The sequence below is a fragment of the Heterodontus francisci genome, chromosome 14, assembly GCF_036365525.1.
Source record: "Heterodontus francisci isolate sHetFra1 chromosome 14, sHetFra1.hap1, whole genome shotgun sequence".
Classification (NCBI taxonomy): Eukaryota; Metazoa; Chordata; class Chondrichthyes; order Heterodontiformes; family Heterodontidae; genus Heterodontus; species Heterodontus francisci.
Genome location: NC_090384.1, coordinates 107,096,859 through 107,117,295, shown reverse-complemented (window position 1 = coordinate 107,117,295; position 20,437 = coordinate 107,096,859). Strand labels below are relative to the sequence as shown.

Sequence of the window (20,437 nt, the reverse complement as noted above, 5' to 3'; positions counted from 1 at the left end):
CCTGCAGCCTACAGCTATCCTCCTTGCTATCTACCACACGGCCCATTTTCATGTTGTCAGCAAACTTCTTGATTATGCCCCCTACATTTAAGTCCAAATCATTAATATATACCACAAAAAGCAGGGGACCCAGTACTGAGCCCTGCGGAACACCACTGGAAACAGCCCTCCAGTTGCAAAAACACCCGTCAACAATTACCCTTTGTTTCCTGCCACTGAGCCAATTTTGTATCCAGCTTTCTGCATTTCCCTGGATCCCATGGGATTTTATTTTTTTAACCAGTCTGCCATATGTACCTTGTCAAGAGCCTTGCTAAAATCCAAGTAGATCACAATAAGTGTACTGTCCTCATCAATCCTCCTTGTTACTCTTCAAAAAATTCTATCAAGTTAGTCAGACACGATCTTCCCTTAACAAATCCATGCTGACTATCCTTGATTAATCTGTGCCTTTATCCTGTCTCACAGAATTGATTCCAAAAAGTTCCCCACAACTGAGGTTAGACTGGCTTATGATTAATTGGTCAATCCCTCGCTCCTTTTAAACAAAAGTACAATGTTAGCAGTTCTCCAATTCTCCGCCATCACATCTGTATCCAGTGAGGACTGGAAAATGATGGTCAGACCTTCCGTTATTTCCTCCCTGGATTCTTTGAACATTCTGGGGTATATTTCATCTGGCCCTGGTGATTTATCCACATTCAAGGATGCTAATCCCATTAATACTTCCTCTCTCCCTAAGTTGATCATATCCAATACTTCACATTCCTCCTCCTTATCTATAATATCTGCAACGTTCCCCTCTCTTGTGGAGACAAACCCAAAGTATCTTCTGCTCCTGCACATAGGTTACCTTTTTGATCTTTTATGGCCCTACACTTTCCTTAGTTATCCTCTTACTCTTAATGTAATGGTAAAACATTTTTGGATTCACCCTGATTTTGCTTACCAATATACTTTCATGCCCTCTCTTTGCTTTCCTAATTTCCTTTCTGATTTCACCCCTCCACTTTCTATATTCCTCTCGGCTTTCTGTAGTATTGAGTTCTCGGTGTCGGACATAAGCTTTCCTTTTCTGCCTTATCTTGCCCTGTAGGCTTCTTGACATCCATGGGGCTCTAGATCAGGCCGTCCCACCCTTTTTCTTTGTAGGAACATATTTACCCTGGACCCCTTGAATCTCCCCTTTGAATGCTTCCCACTGCTCTGACACTGATTTACCTACAAGTAGCTGTTTCCAATTTTTGTGTCATCAGCAAATTTCCCAATCATGCCTCCCACATTTAAGTCCAAATCATTAAAATATATCACAAACGGCAAAGGACCCAACACTGAGCCCTGTGGAACGCTACTGGAAACAGCTTTCCATTCACAAGAACATCCATCAACCATTACCCTTTGTTCCCTGTGATAAATACATATCTGCTCTTCTATCTCCCTTTGATTGTTTTTGGGTCTATATTACACTTCCAGCAGTATGATGTCCCCTTTTTTGTTCTATAGTTCAATCCATATGGCCTCATTTGATGAACCTTCCAAAATATCATCCCTCCTCATAACTGTAATAGTTCATCTGACCAACATTGTCACTCCCCCTCATTTCTTATCCCCCTCCCTATCGCGTCTGAAAACCCTGTAACCAGGAACGTTGAGCTGCCGTTCCTGACCCTCCTTAAGCCATGTTTCTGTAATAGTTATGATATCATACTATCACGTGTCTATGTGTGCCCTCAGCTCATCTGCTTTATTTGCTATCCTCCTTGCATTGAAGTAGATACCTTTAAGAACTGCCAAACTCTTTATTTTTATTTTCTAAACTTTGTTTCCTCTGCCTTCCAGACTCAGCCACTAATTTTCTGCCTTCCATTTTAATTCCTGATTTTGTCCCAGCTGAGTCTACCCTCAGGTCCCCATCCCCCTGCCAAACTAGTTTAAACCCTCCCCAACAGCACTAGCAAAACATCCCGTAAGGAACTCAGTCCCGGCTCGGTTCAGGTGCAATCCGCCAGGCCTGCACAGGTTCCATCTCCCTCATCTCCCCCTATCTCCTCCCTCCAGGCAATCTTGGAAAAGCAGCAGGCAATTTGTACACAGCAAGATCCCATATACAGCAATAAAATTAATAAGCAGACAATTTTCTTTAGGGATATTGGTTGAGGGATAAATATTGGTCAGGATATCAGGGTAACTCCCCTGCCCTTCTTCAAAATAGAACTGTGGGAGCTTTTACACCCACCTAAGAGGGAAGATGGGACCTCGGTTCAATGTCTCATCTAAAATACAGCACTTCTGTCAGCGCACAAGCCCTCATTACTGCTCCTCCGACAGTGCAGCACTCCCTCAGTACTGTCCCTTGGTCAGTGCAGCACTCCCTCAGTACTGCCCCTCCAACAGTGCAGCACTCCCTCAGTACTACCCCTCCAACAGTGCAGCACTCCCTCAGTACTGTCCCTTGGTCAGTGCAGCACTCCCTCAGTACTGCCCCTCCAACAGTGCAGCACTCCCTCAGTACTACCCCTCCAACAGTGCAGCACTCCGTCAGTACTGCCCCTCTGACAGTGCAGCACTCCCTCAGTACTGCCCCTCTGACAGTCCAGCACTCCCTCAGTACTGTCCCTCCAACAGTGCAGCACTCCCTCAGTACTGCCCCTCCGACAGTGCAGCACTCCCTCAGTACTGCCCCTCTGACAGTGCAGCACTCCTTCAGTACTGTCCCTCCAACAGTGCAGCACTCCTTCAGTACTGTCCCTCCAACAGTGCAGCACTCCCTCAGTACTGCCCCTCCAACAGTGCAGCACTCCCTCAGTACTGCCCCTCCAACAGTGCAGCACTCCCTCAGCACTGCCCCTCCAACAGTGCAGCACTCCCTCAGTACTACCCCTCCAACAGTGCAGCACTCCCTCAGTACTGCCCCTCTGACAGTGCAGCACTCCTTCAGTACTGTCCCTCCAACAGTGCAGCACTCCCTCAGTACTGCCCCTCCAACAGTGCAGCACTCCCTCAGTACTACCCCTCCAACAGTGCAGCACTCCCTCAGTACTGCCCCTCTGACAGTGCAGCACTCCCTCAGTACTGCCCCTCTGACAGTCCAGCACTCCCTCAGTACTGTCCCTCCAACAGTGCAGCACTCCCTCAGTACTGCCCCTCCGACAGTGCAGCACTCCCTCAGTACTGCCCCTCTGACAGTGCAGCACTCCCTCAGTACTGTCCCTCCAACAGTGCAGCACTCCTTCAGTACTGTCCCTCCAACAGTGCAGCACTCCCTCAGTACTGCCCCTCCAACAGTGCAGCACTCCCTCAGTACTGCCCCTCCAACAGTGCAGCACTCCCTCAGTACTGCCCCTCCAACAGTGCAGCACTCCCTCAGTACTACCCCTCCAACAGTGCAGCACTCCCTCAGTACTGCCCCTCTGACAGTGCAGCACTCCTTCAGTACTGTCCCTCCAACAGTGCAGCACTCCCTCAGTACTGCCCCTCCAACAGTGCAGCACTCCCTCAGTACTGCCCCTCCAACAGTGCAGCACTCCCTCAGTACTGCCCCTCCAACAGTGCAGCACTCCCTCAGTACTGCCCCTCCAACAGTGCAGCACTCCCTCAGTACTGCCCCTCTGACAGTGCAGCACTCCTTCAGTACTGTCCCTCCAACAGTGCAGCACTCCCTCAGTACTGCCCCTCCGACAGTGCAGCACTCCCTCAGTACTGTCCCTCCGACAGTGCACACTCCATCTCGGCCCCCTCCTGAAGTACCCAGCATCACTGATGCCAGTCTTCAGCCAATTTGATTCATTCCACATGATATCAAGAAACGACTGAAGGTACTGGACACTACAAAGGCTATGGGCCCTGACAACATTCCGGCAATAGTACTGAAGACTTGTGTTCCAGAAATAGCTGCACCACAAGCCAAGCTGCTCCAGTACAGCTACAGCCTGTGTGGAGTTTGCAAGTCCTCCCTGTGACCGCATGGGTTTCCTCCGGGTGCTCCGGTTTCCTCCCACATGCCAAAGACTTGCAGGTTGAGAGGTAAATTGGCCATTGTAAAAAAATTGCCCCTAGTGTAGGTAGGTGGTCAGAGAATTGAGGGACGATGGGGATTTGAGAGGGAAATGGGATTAATGCAGGATTAGTACAAATGGGTGGTAGATGGTCGGCGCGGACTCGGTGGGCCGAAGGGCCTGTTCGGTGCTGCATCTTTCTATGACTCTATACAACACTGGCATCTACCCGGCAATGTGGAGACTTGTCCAGGTAGAACCTGTGCACAAAAAGCAGGACAAATCCAACGCAGCCAATTACTGCCCTATCAGTCTACTCCCGATCATCAGCAAAGTAATGGAAGGTGTCGTCGACATAGCTATCAAGCGGCACTTGCTCAGTAATAATCTGCTCACTGATGCTCAATTTGGGTTCCGCCAGGGCCACTCAGCTCCTGACCTCATTACAGCCTTGGTTCAAACATGGACAAAAGAGCTGAACTCAAGAGGTGAGGTGAGAGTGACTGCCCTTGACATCAAGGTAGTATTTAACTGAGTATGGCATCAAGGAGCCCTAGCAAAACTGGAGTCAATGGGAATCAGGGGGAAAACCCTCCGCTAATTGGAATCATACCGAGCACAAAGGAAGATGGTTGTGGTTGTTGGAGGTCAACCATCTCCGTCTAAGGACTTCACTGCAGGAGTTCCTCAGGGTAGTGTGCTAGGCCCAACCATCTTGATCTGCTTCATCAACGATCTTCCCTTCATCATAAGGTCAGAAGTGGGGATGTTCGCTGATGATTGCATAATGTTTAGCACCATTCGTGACTCATCAGATACTGAAGCAGTCCGTGTAGAAATGCAGCAAGAACTGGACAATATTCAGGCTTGGGCTGTTAAGTGGCAGTCACTCCACTGACCACCTCCAAGCGCGTATCCATTGTCTCTCGAGATAAGGAGGCCCAAAAGAAGAAAGAAGAAGAACATTCGTGCCACACAAGTGCCAGGCAATGACCATCTCCAACAAGAGAGAATCTAACCATCTCTCCTTGACATTCAATGGCGTTACCATCGCTGACTCCCCCACTATCAACATTCCAGGGGCTACCATTGACCAGAAACTGAACGGGACCAAATACATAAATACTGTGGCTAAAACAGCAGGTCAGAGGCCAGGAATCCTGTAGCGAGTAACTCACCTCCTCTCTCCCCAAAGCCTGTCCACCATCTACTAGGCACAAGTCAGGAGTGTGATGGAATACTTTCCACTTGCCTGGATGGGTGTAACTCCAACACCACTCAAGAAGCTCGACACCATCCAGGACAAAGCAGCCCGCTTCATTGACACCCCATCCACCACCTTCAACATTCAGCTTCTCCACTATCGACGCACAGTGGCAGCAGTGTGTACCATCTACAAGATGCACTGCAGCAACTCACCAAAGCTCCTTTGATAGCACCTTCCAAACCCATGACCCTTATCGCCTAGAAGGACAAGGGCAGCAGATGCATGGGAACACCACCACCTGCAAGTTCCCCTCAAAGGCACACACCATCCTGACTTGGAACTATATGGCCGTTCCTTCACTGTCGCTGGGTCAAAATCCTGGAACTCCCTTCCTAACAGCACTGTGGGAGTACCTACACCCTAAGGACTACAATGGTTCAAGAAGGCAGCTCATCACCACCTTCTCAAGGGCAAATAAGGGATGGGCAATAAATGCTGGTCTAGCCAGTGATGCCCACGTCCTACGAACAAATAAAAAAAACTCCTTCAGTATTGCCACTCCGACTGTGCACACTTCCTCAGAACTGCCCCTGCAAAAGCCCCTCCAACAGTGCACAATCCCTCAGTACGGACCTCCAACAGTGTACACTCCCTCAGTACTGACCTCCAACAGTGTACACTCCCTCAGTACTGACCTCCAACAGTGCACACTCCCTCAGTACTGACCTCCAACAGTGTACACTCCCTCAGTACTGAACCTCCAACAGTGCACACTCCCTCAGTACTGACCACCAACAGTGCACAATCCCTCAGTGCTGACCTCCAACAGTGTACACTCCCTCAGTACTGAACCTCCAACAGTGCACAATCCCTCAGTACTGACCACCAACAGTGTACACTCCCTCAGTACTGACCTCCAAAAGTGTACACTCCCTCAGTACTGACCTCCAACAGTGCACAATCCCTCAGTACTGACCTCCAACAGTGTACACTCCCTCAGTACTGAACCTCCAACAGTGCACACTCCCTCAGTACTGACCTCCAACAGTGTACACTCCCTCAGTACTGAACCTCCAACAGTGCACAATCCCTCAGTACTGACCTCCAACAGTGCATAATCCCTCAGTACTGACCTCCAACAGTGTACACTCCCTCAGTACTGAACCTCCAACAGTGCACAATCCCTCAGTACTGACCTCCAACAGTGTACACTCCCTCAGTACTGCCCCTCTGACTGTGTACACTCCCTCAGTACTGACCTCCAACAGTGCACACTCCCTCAGTACTGACCTCCAACAGTGTACACTCCCTCAGTACTGAACCTCCAACAGTGCACAATCCCTCAGTACTGACCTCCAACAGTGTACACTCCCTCAGTACTGCCCCTCTGACAGTGTACACTCCCTCAGTACTGACCTCCAACAGTGCACACTCCCTCAGTACTGACCTCCAACAGTGTACACTCCCTCAGTACTGAACCTCCAACAGTGCACAATCCCTCAGTACTGACCTCCAACAGTGTACACTCCCTCAGTACTGCCCCTCTGACAGTGTACACTCCCTCAGTACTGACCTCCAACAGTGCACACTCCCTCAGTACTGACCTCCAACAGTGTACACACCCTCAGTACTGCCCCTCTGACAGTGCAGCACTCCCTCAGTACTGCCCTCCAACAGTGTACAATCCCTCAGTACTGACCTCCAACAGTGCACACTCCCTCAGTACTGCCCTCCAACAGTGTACAATCCCTCAGTACTGACCTCCAACAGTGCACACTCCCTCAGTACTGACCTCCAACAGTGCACACTCCCCCAGTACTGACCTCCAACAGTGCACACTCCCTCAGTACTGACCTCCAACAGTGTACACTCCCTCAGTACTGCCCCTCTGACAGTGCAGCACTCCCTCAGTACTGACCTCCAACAGTGCACAATCCCTCAGTACTGAACCTCCAACAGTGCACACTCCCTCAGTACTGAACCTCCAACAGTGCACACTCCGTCAGTACTGAACCTCCAACAGTGCACACTCCCTCAGTACTGACCTCCAACAGTGTACACTCCCTCAGTACTGAACCTCCAACAGTGCACAATCCCTCAGTACTGACCTCCAACAGTGCACAATCCCTCAGTACTGACCTCCAACAGTGCACACTCCCTCAGTACTGACCTCCAACAGTGCACAATCCCTCAGTACTGACCTCCAACAGTGCATAATCCCTCAGTACTGACCTCCAACAGTGCATAATCCCGCAGTACTGACCTCCAACAGTGTACACTCCCTCAGTACTGAATCTCCAACAGTGCACAATCCCTCAGTACTGACCTCCAACAGTGCACAATCCCTCAGTACTGAATCTCCAACAGTGCACAATCCCTCAGTACTGACCTCCAACAGTGCATAATCCCGCAGTACTGACCTCCAACAGTGTACACTCCCCCAGTACTGACCTCCAACAGTGCATAATCCCTCAGTACTGACCTCCAACAGTGTACACTCCCCCAGTACTGACCTCCAACAGTGTACACTCCCTCAGTACTGTCCCTTGGTCAGTGCAGCACTCCCTCAGTACTGCCCCTCCAACAGTGCAGCACTCCCTCAGTACTACCCCTCCAACAGTGCAGCACTCCCTCAGTACTGCCCCTCTGACAGTGCAGCACTCCCTCAGTACTGCCCCATCTGACAGTGCAGCACTCCTTCAGTACTGTCCATCCAACAGTGCAGCACCCCCTCAGTACTGACCTCCAACAGTGCACACTCCCTTAGTACTGACCTCCAACAGTGTACACTCCCTCAGTACTGACCTCCAACAGTGTACACTCCCTCTGTACTGAACCTTCGACCATGCAGCGTCCCTCAGTACGGTGGCGTAGTGGTAATGTCACTGGACTAGTAATCGAAAGGCCCAGGCTAATGCCCACAAGACACAGAGTTAAATCCCACCATGGCAGCTGGTGGAATTTAAATTCAATTAATACATTAAAAAAAAATCTGGAATTGAAAGCTAGCCTGCAATGGTGCCATGAAACTATCATTAATTGTTGTAAAGACCCACCTAGTCCACTTGTGTCCTTTCGGAAAGGAAATCTGCTGTCCTTACCTGGTCTGGCCTACATGTGGCTCCAGACCCACAGCAATGTGGTTGACTTTTAACTACCCTCTGAAATGGCCCAGCAAGTCACTCAGTTGTTAAGGGCAATTAGTGATGGGCAATAAATGCTGGCCTTGCCAATGATGCCCACATCCTATGAAAGAATTTAGTGCAGTATTCCCCTAATGGTACTAATAGAGTGTAGGCCTAAATTCTAGGCTGAAGTCTCTGGATGGGGACTGAAACCCACACTTTTCTGCCTTGGAACCAAGTGTTCTACCCACTGAGCCACAGCTGACACGCACAAAAGAGAATCGTTTTTCCCCTGTTGAGTTTTGCAGATTTATGGCTCGTGTCATTGTTTTAAACATTTCACTGTCAAGACGCAAGATGTTTCTTTTTCATTCAGGTGAAATGTCAGAATGTGAGTAAACATAGTGAGGGTATGGGTTGGATGCTGTGGTACAATCAGATTTGGGTGAATGTGCACTTGTCCAATGGAAGTTACAGTACTGAAGAACACTAGACCCTCACAGTTTAATCACATTACAAATAAACCAAACTGCTCACCCATGATAGTCCCTTCTATCACATTCATCCAATATTTCCCTGCTTTTACAATCATGTGGTTTGAGCAGCATTTAGAATCATTGAATGATACAGCACATGAGACCATTCAGCCCATCGTGTCTGTACTGACTCTTTGAAGGAGCTCAAATTCGTCACACTCCCTCTGCTCTTTTCCCACAGCCCTGCAAATTTTAATAAATTTAAATTTAAGAATTAAGTTTTAAAACAAGAAAGCACAAAGGCCGATAACTTGGTGACCCTTCCTCCTTCCCAGAACACAAAGTTCCTTGGTGATGGGATCTCCCTGCTAGCACAGACTTTTCGTACTCATCACTCATTGCCTTGCTATCTCTTGGGATCTCAGATTTACTGGAATGGTTCCAGGGATGGAGGATTTTAGTTACAAGGTTAGGTTGGAAAAGCTATGTTTGTTCTCCTTAGAACAAAGGAGATTGAGGGGAGATTTAATAGAAGTGTACAAGATTATGACAGGCTTAGATAAGTTAGACAAAAACTTCCTTTTAGCTGATGGTACAAGCACTAGGGAACACAAATTGAAAGTTTTGGGCAAAAGATGCAGGGGGAATATGAGGAAACACTTTTTTACACAACGGGTGGTAATGACCTGGAACTCACTGCCCACAAGGGTGGGGGAAACGGAGACAATCAATGACTTCAAGAGGAAGTTGGACGGTCACCTGAGATAAATAGACTTACAGGGCTGCAGGGGTATTGAGTCGGGGAGTGGGACTGAATGGATAGCTCCCTGGAGAGCTGGCATGGACCCGATGGGCTGAATGGCCTCCTTCTGTGCCATAAATAACTCTATGACTGTATGAAATCTCCTCCAGGCTTACCACTGCCTCCAAGAAGCCTGGTCTGAGGCCAAACATTTATCCTCCCCTTAATAACTCCACACTCTCCAGCGAGACACCTCTGTAGGATAGGATACAGCAAAGAGCTTGATATTCAAGCACACATTCAGCTTTGGGCTCTGAGTTCACTCTCATGTTTCAGAATTTCAGACTTATCTGACCACAGAAGCATTTATGTTAAAGTATACTAAGTTTAGCTGACGAGTGATTTCAATGAACAAACACTGAGCACACCGAATAGAATCCCGACATAGCGTCTATCCTGATTGTTGGAGGCAATGATGGTTCTCAGAACGCTTGTGGTAAATATTCACATGCGAAATGTCAGAATGGGCCTGCTCACTCGAACTCAGTATGGTTGAGAGGGTGTTCGTTCGATCAGATCAGACCAAGCAGCCCGCTTGATTGGCACCCCATTCATCACCTTAAACATTCACTCCCTTCACCACTGACGCACAGTGGCAGCAGTGTGTACCATCTACAAGATGCACTGCAGCAATGCACCAAGGCTCCTTAGACAGCACCTTCCAAATCCGCGACCTCTACCACCTAGAAGGACAAGGGCATCAGACATATGGGAACTCCACCACCTGCAAGTTCCCCTCCAAGTCACTCACCATCCTGACTTGGAACTATATCGCCGTTCCTTCACTGTCACTGGGTCAAAATCCTGGAACTCCCTTCCGAACAGCACTGTGGGTGTATGTACCCCACACAGACTGCAGCGGTTCAAGAAGGCAGCTCACCACCACCTTCTCAAGGGCAATTAAGGATGGGTAATAAATGCTGACCTAGCCAGTGACGCCCACATCTCATGAATGAATGTAAAAACACTACTGCCAAACACCCAGACCCTGAGACCTGGGCAAGGGTCAAAGATCAAGCTCTGGCTACCTGTCCTGATGTAAAAAAAAACAAATAGAGGAACCAAGTAACATACATTCAGGATCTGGTAATAAAACCAGACCTAAAGAGAGACAGCTGCCTCCTTAGGCTCAGGATCAATTAATTAGAGTATAAAAATTGGCAAGTCATGCTGCAGCTGTACAGAATCTTAGTTAGGCCACACTTAGAATATTGCGTGCAATTCTGGTCGCCACACTACCAGAAGGACGTGGAGGCTTTGGAGAGGGTACAGAAGACGTTTACCAGGATGTTGCCTTGTCTGGAGGGCATTAACTATGAGGAGAGGTTGGAAAAACTCGGATTGTTTTCACTGAAACCACGCAGGTGGAGGGGCGACATGATAGAGGTTTACAAAGTTATGAGTGGCATGGACAGAGTGGATAGTCAGAAGCTTTTTCCCAGGGTGGAAGAGTCAGTTACTAGGGGACATAGGTTTAAGGTGCGAGGGGCAAAATTTAGAGGGGATGTGCGAGGCAAGTTCTTTACACAGAGGGTGGTGAGTGCCTGGAACTTGCTGCCGGGGGAGGTGGTGGAAGCAGGTACGATAGGGACGTTTAAGAGGCATCTTGACAAATACACGAATAGGATGGGAATAGAGGGATACGGACCCCGGAAGTGCAGAAGGTTTTAGTTTAGGCAGGCATCAGGATCGGCGCAGGCTTGGAGGGCCGAATGGCCTGTTCCTGTTCTTTGTTCTTTGCTCATGCTCAGTACAGGGCTTTTAACCAACTAACAGGGGACAGTGTTGCGTCGGGGGTCAGAGGAAACTCATGAAAATGATTTCCACATTAAAGAAGCTCAGCAGCTTGAACAGGCTCAAGGACCTGCAACGTAGGCTTAGAGGTGACCTGTATGAGGGTTATACCATTATAAATGGGCTGGATAGTGTCCCTATTGATAGATTATTCCAGTTTGATAGATTGGGGAGGACCAGGAGACATCAGGGCAAACTAAGAGTATGAATAAATGGATGTTGGGCAGGTCTTCATTTCCCAGAGAGTAGTGAGTTTCTGGAATGTATTTCCAGCTGGTGTAGTGATTCTTTTCCTTAAGAGGGAGCTGCACTGGTTCCTGACTGGCACAGAGATCCCATCACATAGAAGATAAGTGTCTTTGGAGATAACACTTGGTCCATATGACCTCCTGGCTTGGCTTTGGTTGCCTAAGGGGAGTGAGAGAGGAATTTCCCAGGTTTTTTTCCCTTATTGGTCCTGGGATTTTCTCTGTTTTTTGCCTCTCTCTGGAGATTACAAGGCTGCGGGTGGATTGAAGTTGGCAAGGTAGGGTGGGCGAGGGTGGAGGAAGAGTTTAGTCATGATGCTCTGACCATCATAAGAACATAAACAGGAGCAGGAGGCGGCCAATTTGGACCCTCGAGCCTGCTCCGCCATTCCACACGATCATGGCAGATCTTCTACCTCAACTCCACCTTCACACCCTCTCCCCATATCCCTTAATTGCCTTAGTATCCAAAAATGAATCGACCTTTGTCTTCAATATACTCAATGACTGAGTATCCACAACCCCCTGGGATAGAGAATTCCAAAGATTCACAATTCTTTGAGTGAAGAAATGTCTCCTCACCTCAGACCTGAATGACTACCCCCTTGTCCTGAGACTGGAGCCCCGAGTTCTGTACTCTCCAGCCTGAGTAAACAGCCTCTCAGCATCTATCCTGCCAAGTCCCTTAAGAATTTCATGTTTCAATGAGATCACCTCTCATTCTTCTAAACTCCAGGTAATATAGGTCTACTCAATCTCTCCTCATCCCAGCCAACCAGTCTTAGTTAACCTTGGTTCATGGTGTGAGGCAGGCTCAATGGAACAGCTGGTCTTTTCCTGCCTGTCAGTTTTGAAGGAGCGTATGTAAATAGAAGGGCAAATAGAACTGAGCTTCAGGAAAAAAGACAGACTAGCATTTATATAACATCTTTCACAACCACCAGATATTTCAACGTGCTTAACAGTCAATGAAGTACTTTTTGAAGTCCAGGCACTGTTGCAATGCAGGAAACCCAGCAAGCTCCCACAAACAGCAATGTGATAATGAACAGATAATCTATTTTTGTGATGTTGATTGAGGGACAATTATTGACCAAGACTAACTCACTCTGCTGTTCTTCCTCAAAATAGTGGCAGGGAATCTTTTACATCCACCCAAGCAAGCAGATGGGGCCTCAGTTTAACACTTGATCTGAAAGACGGCATCTCCAACAGTTCAACAGTCCCTCAGTGCAGCACTGGAGTGTCAGCCTTGATATTTACCTTTATGCCCTCGTGTGAAACTTGAACCCAGAGCCTTACAACTCAGAAGCAAGAGTGTTAACAACTGATCCAGAGCTGACACTGCAACAGAATCTCTGATCATCAAGCTCTAATGTTAACTGTTTCTCGCTCCACAGATGTTGCCTGGCCTGCTGAGTATTCCCAGCATTTTGTGCTTTTACTTCAAGAGACAGATTGCCAGGGGTCAGAAGTTATCCCACTAACAGGGACAATGCGTCCTACTATGATAAGGGAGTGTTACAAGAATAAGTTGAAATAGAGTGTGATACTGTTTGTTCACTTAGTATTTGCAAAACAGATCAGCCCTGTTGATTTAGAATATACCTAGATTCACGAAAGTATTCATCATCCTGCTGTTTGGAAAATTGGATAAGATTGGAACTATATCCAGTTTGTATAATGAAAAGTTTTATTGTTATTGATCTTGGGTTTCAAAATTGCAGGGCTAGATATTAGTAAAGGCAAACTCATGCTCATAAGGGACATGGGATTACTTATGGGAGAACCATTGAGGCTGAACCCAAGAGAATACCTAGTAGAGACTTAAATTACCATCACACTACAGTCTTTTCCTGTTTTATTGCTAACTCATTGCTTCCTCCTAAGCTGCAAATCTGCCACTGTATATTCTCTTCCCTCTCGCAGAACGTCCCAAAGTCCTTCATATACATGAATTACTTTTTGAAGAGCAGTCACTCGTGTTTTGCAATGGAACAGTGGCCAAATTGCACACAGCAAGATCCCACACACAGAAATGAGTTGAAAGAGGAATTTTGGAAATGTCAGGCAAACGCCACCTGTCAAGACTGAGGCACACATTATTTCGTCACATGAACATTAAAACTTAAAACTGCAAGCCCTGACCAGAAGGACATTTGCACAGTACCAGACAATGTTGAAACAATGGGGACACAGCAGTTGCTTCTCCAATACACAGAAGTGGCCAAACCAGTTTTAATCACATGACTAGCTGGCTGGAGTTTTGAATTTGAAGTTCCAACAAAGGATTAGGACAGACAAAGCCGTATGCTCATGGAGTAAAGACCTCTCCTGGGACTGAGAACATCTCCTCTCCTGTCTGCCTGCCTGCATCACTTCCCACGGAACTGAATCTTGTGAAAACACGTGAAATTCAAGAGAGAACAGTTTCCTGCATGAACAAGGTTTTTTAAGATGAATACGAGGCCCCAACAGAATGCAAGACCATATCTTCAATCAAGAACTACAGCAAACTCGAGATACAGTAACAAGATATTGCCTCAAACTGTTCTACTTATCTTTTCTTCTGCTCTTTTCTGTCTCTATTTTGCATGTTTATATCGCGTGTGCATGCTAATATGGGTGCGTCATACATCCGTAGACATGAACTGTATTGAAGTTTAAGGTTTAATAAATTTCATCTTTCTGCTTTAAACCAAAGAAAGCCTGTTTGTGCTCATTTCTTTGTCTTATAATTGGAAACTGTGAACAAGGATTTACAAAAAGGGGAGCTCAAAACACAGAGTGTTTACAATTAAACCCTGTTACAATATGACCAGGTAAAGACAGCAAGAGACCCCGAGACACATTGCTCACCTGGTCGTAACAGAAAGCCTACTGGGAGAACTCAGCTCTACACTTCAGTAAAGATATTTAACATCCTCTTGAAAACAAGAATGGCGTCTTGGCTTAAATGTTTTAAATAACACCACACTCCATCAATGCTGCACTGAGCTGTCAGCCTACATTATCCTGGAGTGGATCTAAATACCTCAGCCTACCAACTCTGACATCAGAGTGTTACTAGTTTAGTTTAGTTTAGAGATACAGCACTGAAACAGGCCCTTCAGCCCACCGAGTCTGTGCCGACCATCAACCACCCACTTACACTAACCCTACACTAATTCCATATTCCTACCACATCCCCGCCTGTCCCTATATTTCCCTACCACCTACCTATACTAGGGGCAATTTATAATGGCCAATTAACCTATCAACCTGCAAGTCTTTGGCATGTGGGAGGAAACCGGAGCACCCGGAGGAAACCCATGCAGACACAGGGAGAACTTGCAAACTCCACACAGGCAGTACCCAGAATTGAACCCGGGTCGCTGGAGCTGTGAGGCTGCGGTGCTAACCACTGCGCCCCTGTGCCGCCCACTGAGTGAAGATGCTGCTTCAGCCTGTCTTCTTTTTAACTTTGGCAGCTTATGTTACAAATTTTAAAACAAAATTCCCTTCTTCAACGAGATCACCATTCAAAGTGGCTATGCTTGAGAGGAACTCGATGTGCTATAATCAATGACCTACAACAATAATTAAACTCTTGAGTCAAAATGCAACTGCTATGGCACAGTTTTCAGTTGTAGGTCAGTGGGTAACACTCTTGTGTCTGAGTCAGAAAGTTATATGTTCAAGTCCTGGGGACATGAGCACAAAAATCAAAAATGCTACCACTCCTAGTGCAGGGGCCTATTTTCCAGATGAGACATTAAACTGAGACCCAGTCTGCCTTCTCAGGTGGACGTAAAAGATCCCACAATCAGGACTGGAAGAAGAGCAGCTGAGTTCTCCCTTGTGTCCTGGGTAAATATTTATCCCTTCACTAACATCAGTAGGACAGATAAAACATTATCACATTGCTATGTGTTGGAGCTTGTCGTGTGCAAATTGGTGCTGTGTTTCTTAAAATAGTGACTGCACTGAAAAGTATTTCATTGGCTGTAAAGCACTTTGGGACATCCTGTGGCTGTAAGTGACTTGAAACAACGTTTTCATGTACTGAAAGGCTCTATAGAAATGTAAGCTTTTTTTTTAAGGAAGGAATTGTGGATTCTCCCTTCATCAGGGGCCATCTGTGAAATGGTCTGAATGATTTAAAACATACTGATGTGAGGCGTGGAACAAGATAAGCACTAATTCTTTCCACTGAGTATGTACTCATTCACCAATACCCCCTTTAAGAACTGCCATAAACAGTATTGATCCTCATTCAGGGGTAAAGGCCTAGAAAGTTGAGAGGATTATCGACATAACAGTCTTAGCACAGTTTCCAGAGAATAATGCTTGATTGATATATTTACCCAAGACCCAGGATGTGTATGAGCAGCAATGCTGGAAGACTCTGGTGTAAACAGACACTGACCGTTTTATCTCTGCTCCGACTCTGGTGATGTCCCTGATCTGTTTTTTTTTCAAAATTTATTCATTCTCAGGGTGTGGGCATCACTGGCTAGGCCAGCATTTATTGCACATCCCTAATTGCCCTTGAGAAGGTGGTGGTGAGCTGCTTTCTTGAACTGCTGCAGTCCATTTGGGGTAGGTACACCCACAGTGCTGTAAGGAAGGGAGTTCCAGGATTTTGACCCAGCGACAGTGAAGGAACGGCGATATAGTTCCAAGTCAGGATGGTGTGTGACTTGCAGGGGAACTTGCAGGTGGTGGTGTTCCCATGAATTTGCTGCCCTTGTCCTTCTAGGTGGTAGAGGTCGTGGGTTTGAAAGGTTCTTTTGAAAGAGCCTTGGTGCATTGCTGCAGTGCATCTTGTGATGAAGGGAGTGAATGTTTAAACTGATGGATGCCGATCAGTTTATCTGGATCAACACCTGGATGGTGTTGACGTTCTTGGCATTCTTGCACTGATCCAGGCAAGTAGAGAGTTAACAGCCTTAGCTGGCTGTTAAGGTCAACACATATTGGGCACCTTTCTTCACAAAGAGTGTATTTTTGGGTTAGAGTAGGGACTGTTCGCTGATGAGTAATGCATTCTATAATCACACAGCACATAGTTAAAGGAAGTGTGCAATTTAGATGTGGTTTTGCTGAACATAGAGACATGCTGATCTGATAGGAAACTGATAAACCTGCTTCCAATGATACATGGCATTCTCCCAATGGTGTGGTGAGCCAAGGCTGGAGGAAGGGAATGCCTGTAATGTGCGTTTAATACAAAAGTGGTCAAATTGTAACACTAAAGTTATTGCAAATTATAACCTTGTGTCTTACTCATTGGTAGCACTCTGACCTCTCAGTTAGAAGGCTGTGGTTGAAGGCCCATGCCAGAACTTGAGTGCATAATCCAATCTGACACTCCAGGGAAGTATTGAAGGAATGCTGCGCTGTCAGAGGGTCAGTACTGAGGGAGTGCTGCACTGTCAGAGGGTCAGTACTGAGGGAGCACTGCGCTGTCAGAGGGTCAGTACTGAGGGAGTGCTGCACTGTCAGAGGGTCAGTACTGAGGGAGTGCTGCACTGTCAGAGGGTCAGTACTGAGGGAGTGCTGCACTGTCAGAGGGTCAGTACTGAGGGAGCACTGCGCTGTCAGAGGGTCAGTACTGAGGGAGTGCTGCACTGTCAGAGGGTCAGTACTGAGGGAGTGCTGCACTGTCAGAGGGTCAGTACTGAGGAAGCGCTGCACTGTCAGAGGGTCAGTACTGAGGGAGCGCTGCACTGTCAGAGGGTCAGTACTGAGGAAGTGTTGCACTGTCGGAGGGGCAGTACTGAGGGAGTGCTGCACTGTCAGAGGTGCAGGTTGAGGGAGTGCTGCACTGTCGATCATAATATGACTGAATTTTACACTCAGTTTGAGGGAGAGAGTGTGGGTCGAAGACTAGCATCTTAAACTTTAATAAGGGCAAATATGAGGGCATGAAATCAGAGCTAGCTAAAGTGAAGTGGCAAATTCGATTAAGGGATAGTTCAATAGAGATGCAGTGGCAGACATTTAAGTGCATATTTCAGAATACACAGAATAGATACATTCCAACAAGAAAGAAAAATTCCAAGTGGAGGTTAACTAAAAAAGTTAAAGATAGTATCAAACTTAAAGAAAAAGCATATAATCACACAAAGGTGGGTGACAGGTCAGAAGATTGGACAGAATATAAAGAACAGAAAAGAGTGATGAAAAGATTAATGAGGAGGGAAAAATTAAAGTATGAGAGAAAGTTAGCTAGAAATATAGAAACAGATAGTAAGAGTTTTTATGGATATTTTAAAAAGAGTTAACAAAATAAGCGTTAGTCCTATAGAAAGTGAGTCTGGGGAATCAATAATGGATAATAAGGAGATGGCAGATGAATTGAACAGGTATTTTGCATCGGTATTCACTATAGAGGATACAAGTAACATCCCAAAAATAGCTGTAAATCAGGAAATGAAAGGGAGGGAGGAACTCAAGAAAATTACAATCACCAGGGAAGTGGTACTGAACAAATTGTTGGAACTGCGGGCTGACAAGTCCCTGGATCCTGATGGAGTTTATGCTAGGGCCTTTGTCTTTCAACACACCATTAACACATTGTTTGCCTTTGCTCCATGACCTTTTGGTCAGCTATGTGTCCTTGTCCAATCTACACCTTCTCCTTTGTTATCTCTTGCCCCACCCCCACCTCACTTGCTTATAACCTGTGACTTTTCTAATATTTGTCAGTTCCGAAGAAGGGTCACTGACCCGAAACGTTAACTCTGCTTCTCTTTCCAAAGATGCTGCCAGACCTGCTGAGTGGTTCCAGCATTTCTTGTTTTTATTTCAGATTTCCAGCATCCGCAGTATTTTGCTTTTATTATATTGAGATAGTTGATGCGTTGATTATAGCATAGCATTTAGAAAAATTCAAGGTAATTAGGCAGAGTCAACATGATTTTGTGAAAGGGAAATCATGTTTAACTAGTTTATTGGAGTTCTTTGAGGGAGTTACATGTGCTGTGGATAAAGGCGAACCAGTGGATGTATTGTACTTAGATTTTCAGAAGGCATTTGATAAGGTGTCACATCAAAGGTTATTGTAGAAAATAAAAGTTCATGTTGTAGGGGGGTACCATATTGGCAAGGATAGAAGATTAGCTAGCTAACAGGAAATAGAGAGTAGGCATAAATGGGTCATTTTCTGGTTGACAAGATGTAATGAGTGGTGTGCTGCAGGGATCAGTGCTGGGGCCTCAACTTTTTACCATTTATATAAATGACTTAGATGAAGGGACTGAAGGTATGGTTGCTAAATTTGCTGATGACACAAAGAAAGTAACTTGTGAAGAGGACATAAGGTGGCTACAAAGGGATAAAGAGAGGTTAAGTGAGTGAGCAAAGATCTGGTAAATGGAGTATAGTGTGAGAAAATGTGAAATTGCCCATTTTGGCAAGAAGAGCAAAAGTGAAGCATATTATCTAAATGGTGAGAAATTGCAGAGCAAGAAGCAGTGGAAGCAGAGTCCTTGAATATTTTTAAGGCAGAGTTAGATAGATTCTTGATAACCAAGGGGGTGAAAGGTTATTGGGGGTAGGCGGGAATGTGAAGTTGAGGTTACAATCAGATCAACCATGATCTTGTTGAATGGCGGAGCAGGGCTGAGGGGCCGAGTGGCCTACTCCTGCTCCTAATTCATATGACGGAGGGTCAGTACTGAGGAAGTGCTGCACTGTCGAAGGGTCAGTATTGAAGGAATGCTGCATTGTCAGAAGGTCAGTACTGAGGGTGTACTGCACTGTCGGAGGTGCCATATTTTGGATGAGGCATTAAGCCAAGTCCCCATTCTGACCTCTCGTGGACCTAAAAGATCCCACAGCCACTATTTTGAAGAAGCACAAGGGAGTTCTTCACAATGTTCTGGCCCAATATTTATTCCCCAAGCAATTTCACTGAAACAGATAATCTGGTCATGTATCTTGTTACTGTTTGTGGGAGCTTGATGTGTGCAAATTGCCTGACGCCTTCTCTATATTAAAACAGTGACTACACTTCAAAAATACTCCATGTCTCAGAAAGTCAGGCGCAAGGTAATTGTAGGGACTGACATTTTCCTGCCACTTTGATTGGCATGTTAATGAGGTCTAGCCGTTAAACTCCTGAACAAACTCCTCACTCACTAGGCTGCTTTCCCACTCTGGATTAAAATCACCAGCCCCCCACCACCCTTTATCTCTCTCTCTGTTTATCCTTCTAATCTCAGTCCACTTACTAGCCAGATACTTAGCCAGCTGTCTTTTGTGATATTTCAAGCTGGGAGGTAACAGTGGAGCTGCCCTTCAAAGAACATACCCACATTGGATATTGAAAAAACACAGATGTAATTCTGCAGTGAGTTATTTCTTACACTGGATGAAGAACTCTGCATTCTATCCTGGTGCTCGCCTCCTTCTTCCTCCTCAGGCAGGGTGGGCATGGTTGGGGGTGCAATACAATGCGGACTGCGAGTCAGAGAGCCAATGGAACAGCAAGATGGGTCGAGCCTTGGCAAAGCGAAACTGCTCAGTAACGCTCGAAGGGAGGAGCACTGGGCTGAACCTTCGTCTTCTGATAGCTGCATGTATATAAAAGGGAAGGCCTGTCAAAACCAGGTTAAAGTTGCTTGAACACTGAGGCACTGTGACTGAAAATGCACTCCAGACTTCAAGTTGCAATTAAAATAAACAGAATGAGTATGTGATTTCCTATCCTTTTTTTGGCTCCCTCTTTGATTATTCAGTCATTTTCTGAACTTGTCAACAATGCCATTATCATTGGATCATGCACCTCCCAGAATGGTAGAA

The 20,437-nt window shown here is 46.4% G+C and overlaps 1 protein-coding gene across 2 annotated transcripts in view; it reads right to left on the bottom strand.

Moving 5' to 3' along the window:
- mrvi1 (murine retrovirus integration site 1 homolog) overlaps positions 1-20,155 on the bottom strand; it is a 123,178-nt gene extending 103,023 nt beyond the window's left edge. For both annotated transcript variants that reach the window (XM_068046706.1, XM_068046707.1), the window contains exon 1: positions 20,002-20,155. In XM_068046706.1, coding sequence (XP_067902807.1) covers positions 20,002-20,070 — 69 coding nt within the window. In that variant the 5' untranslated portion in view covers positions 20,071-20,155. The remainder of the gene's footprint in view (positions 1-20,001) is intronic.
- Positions 20,156-20,437: the final 282 nt, after the last annotated feature.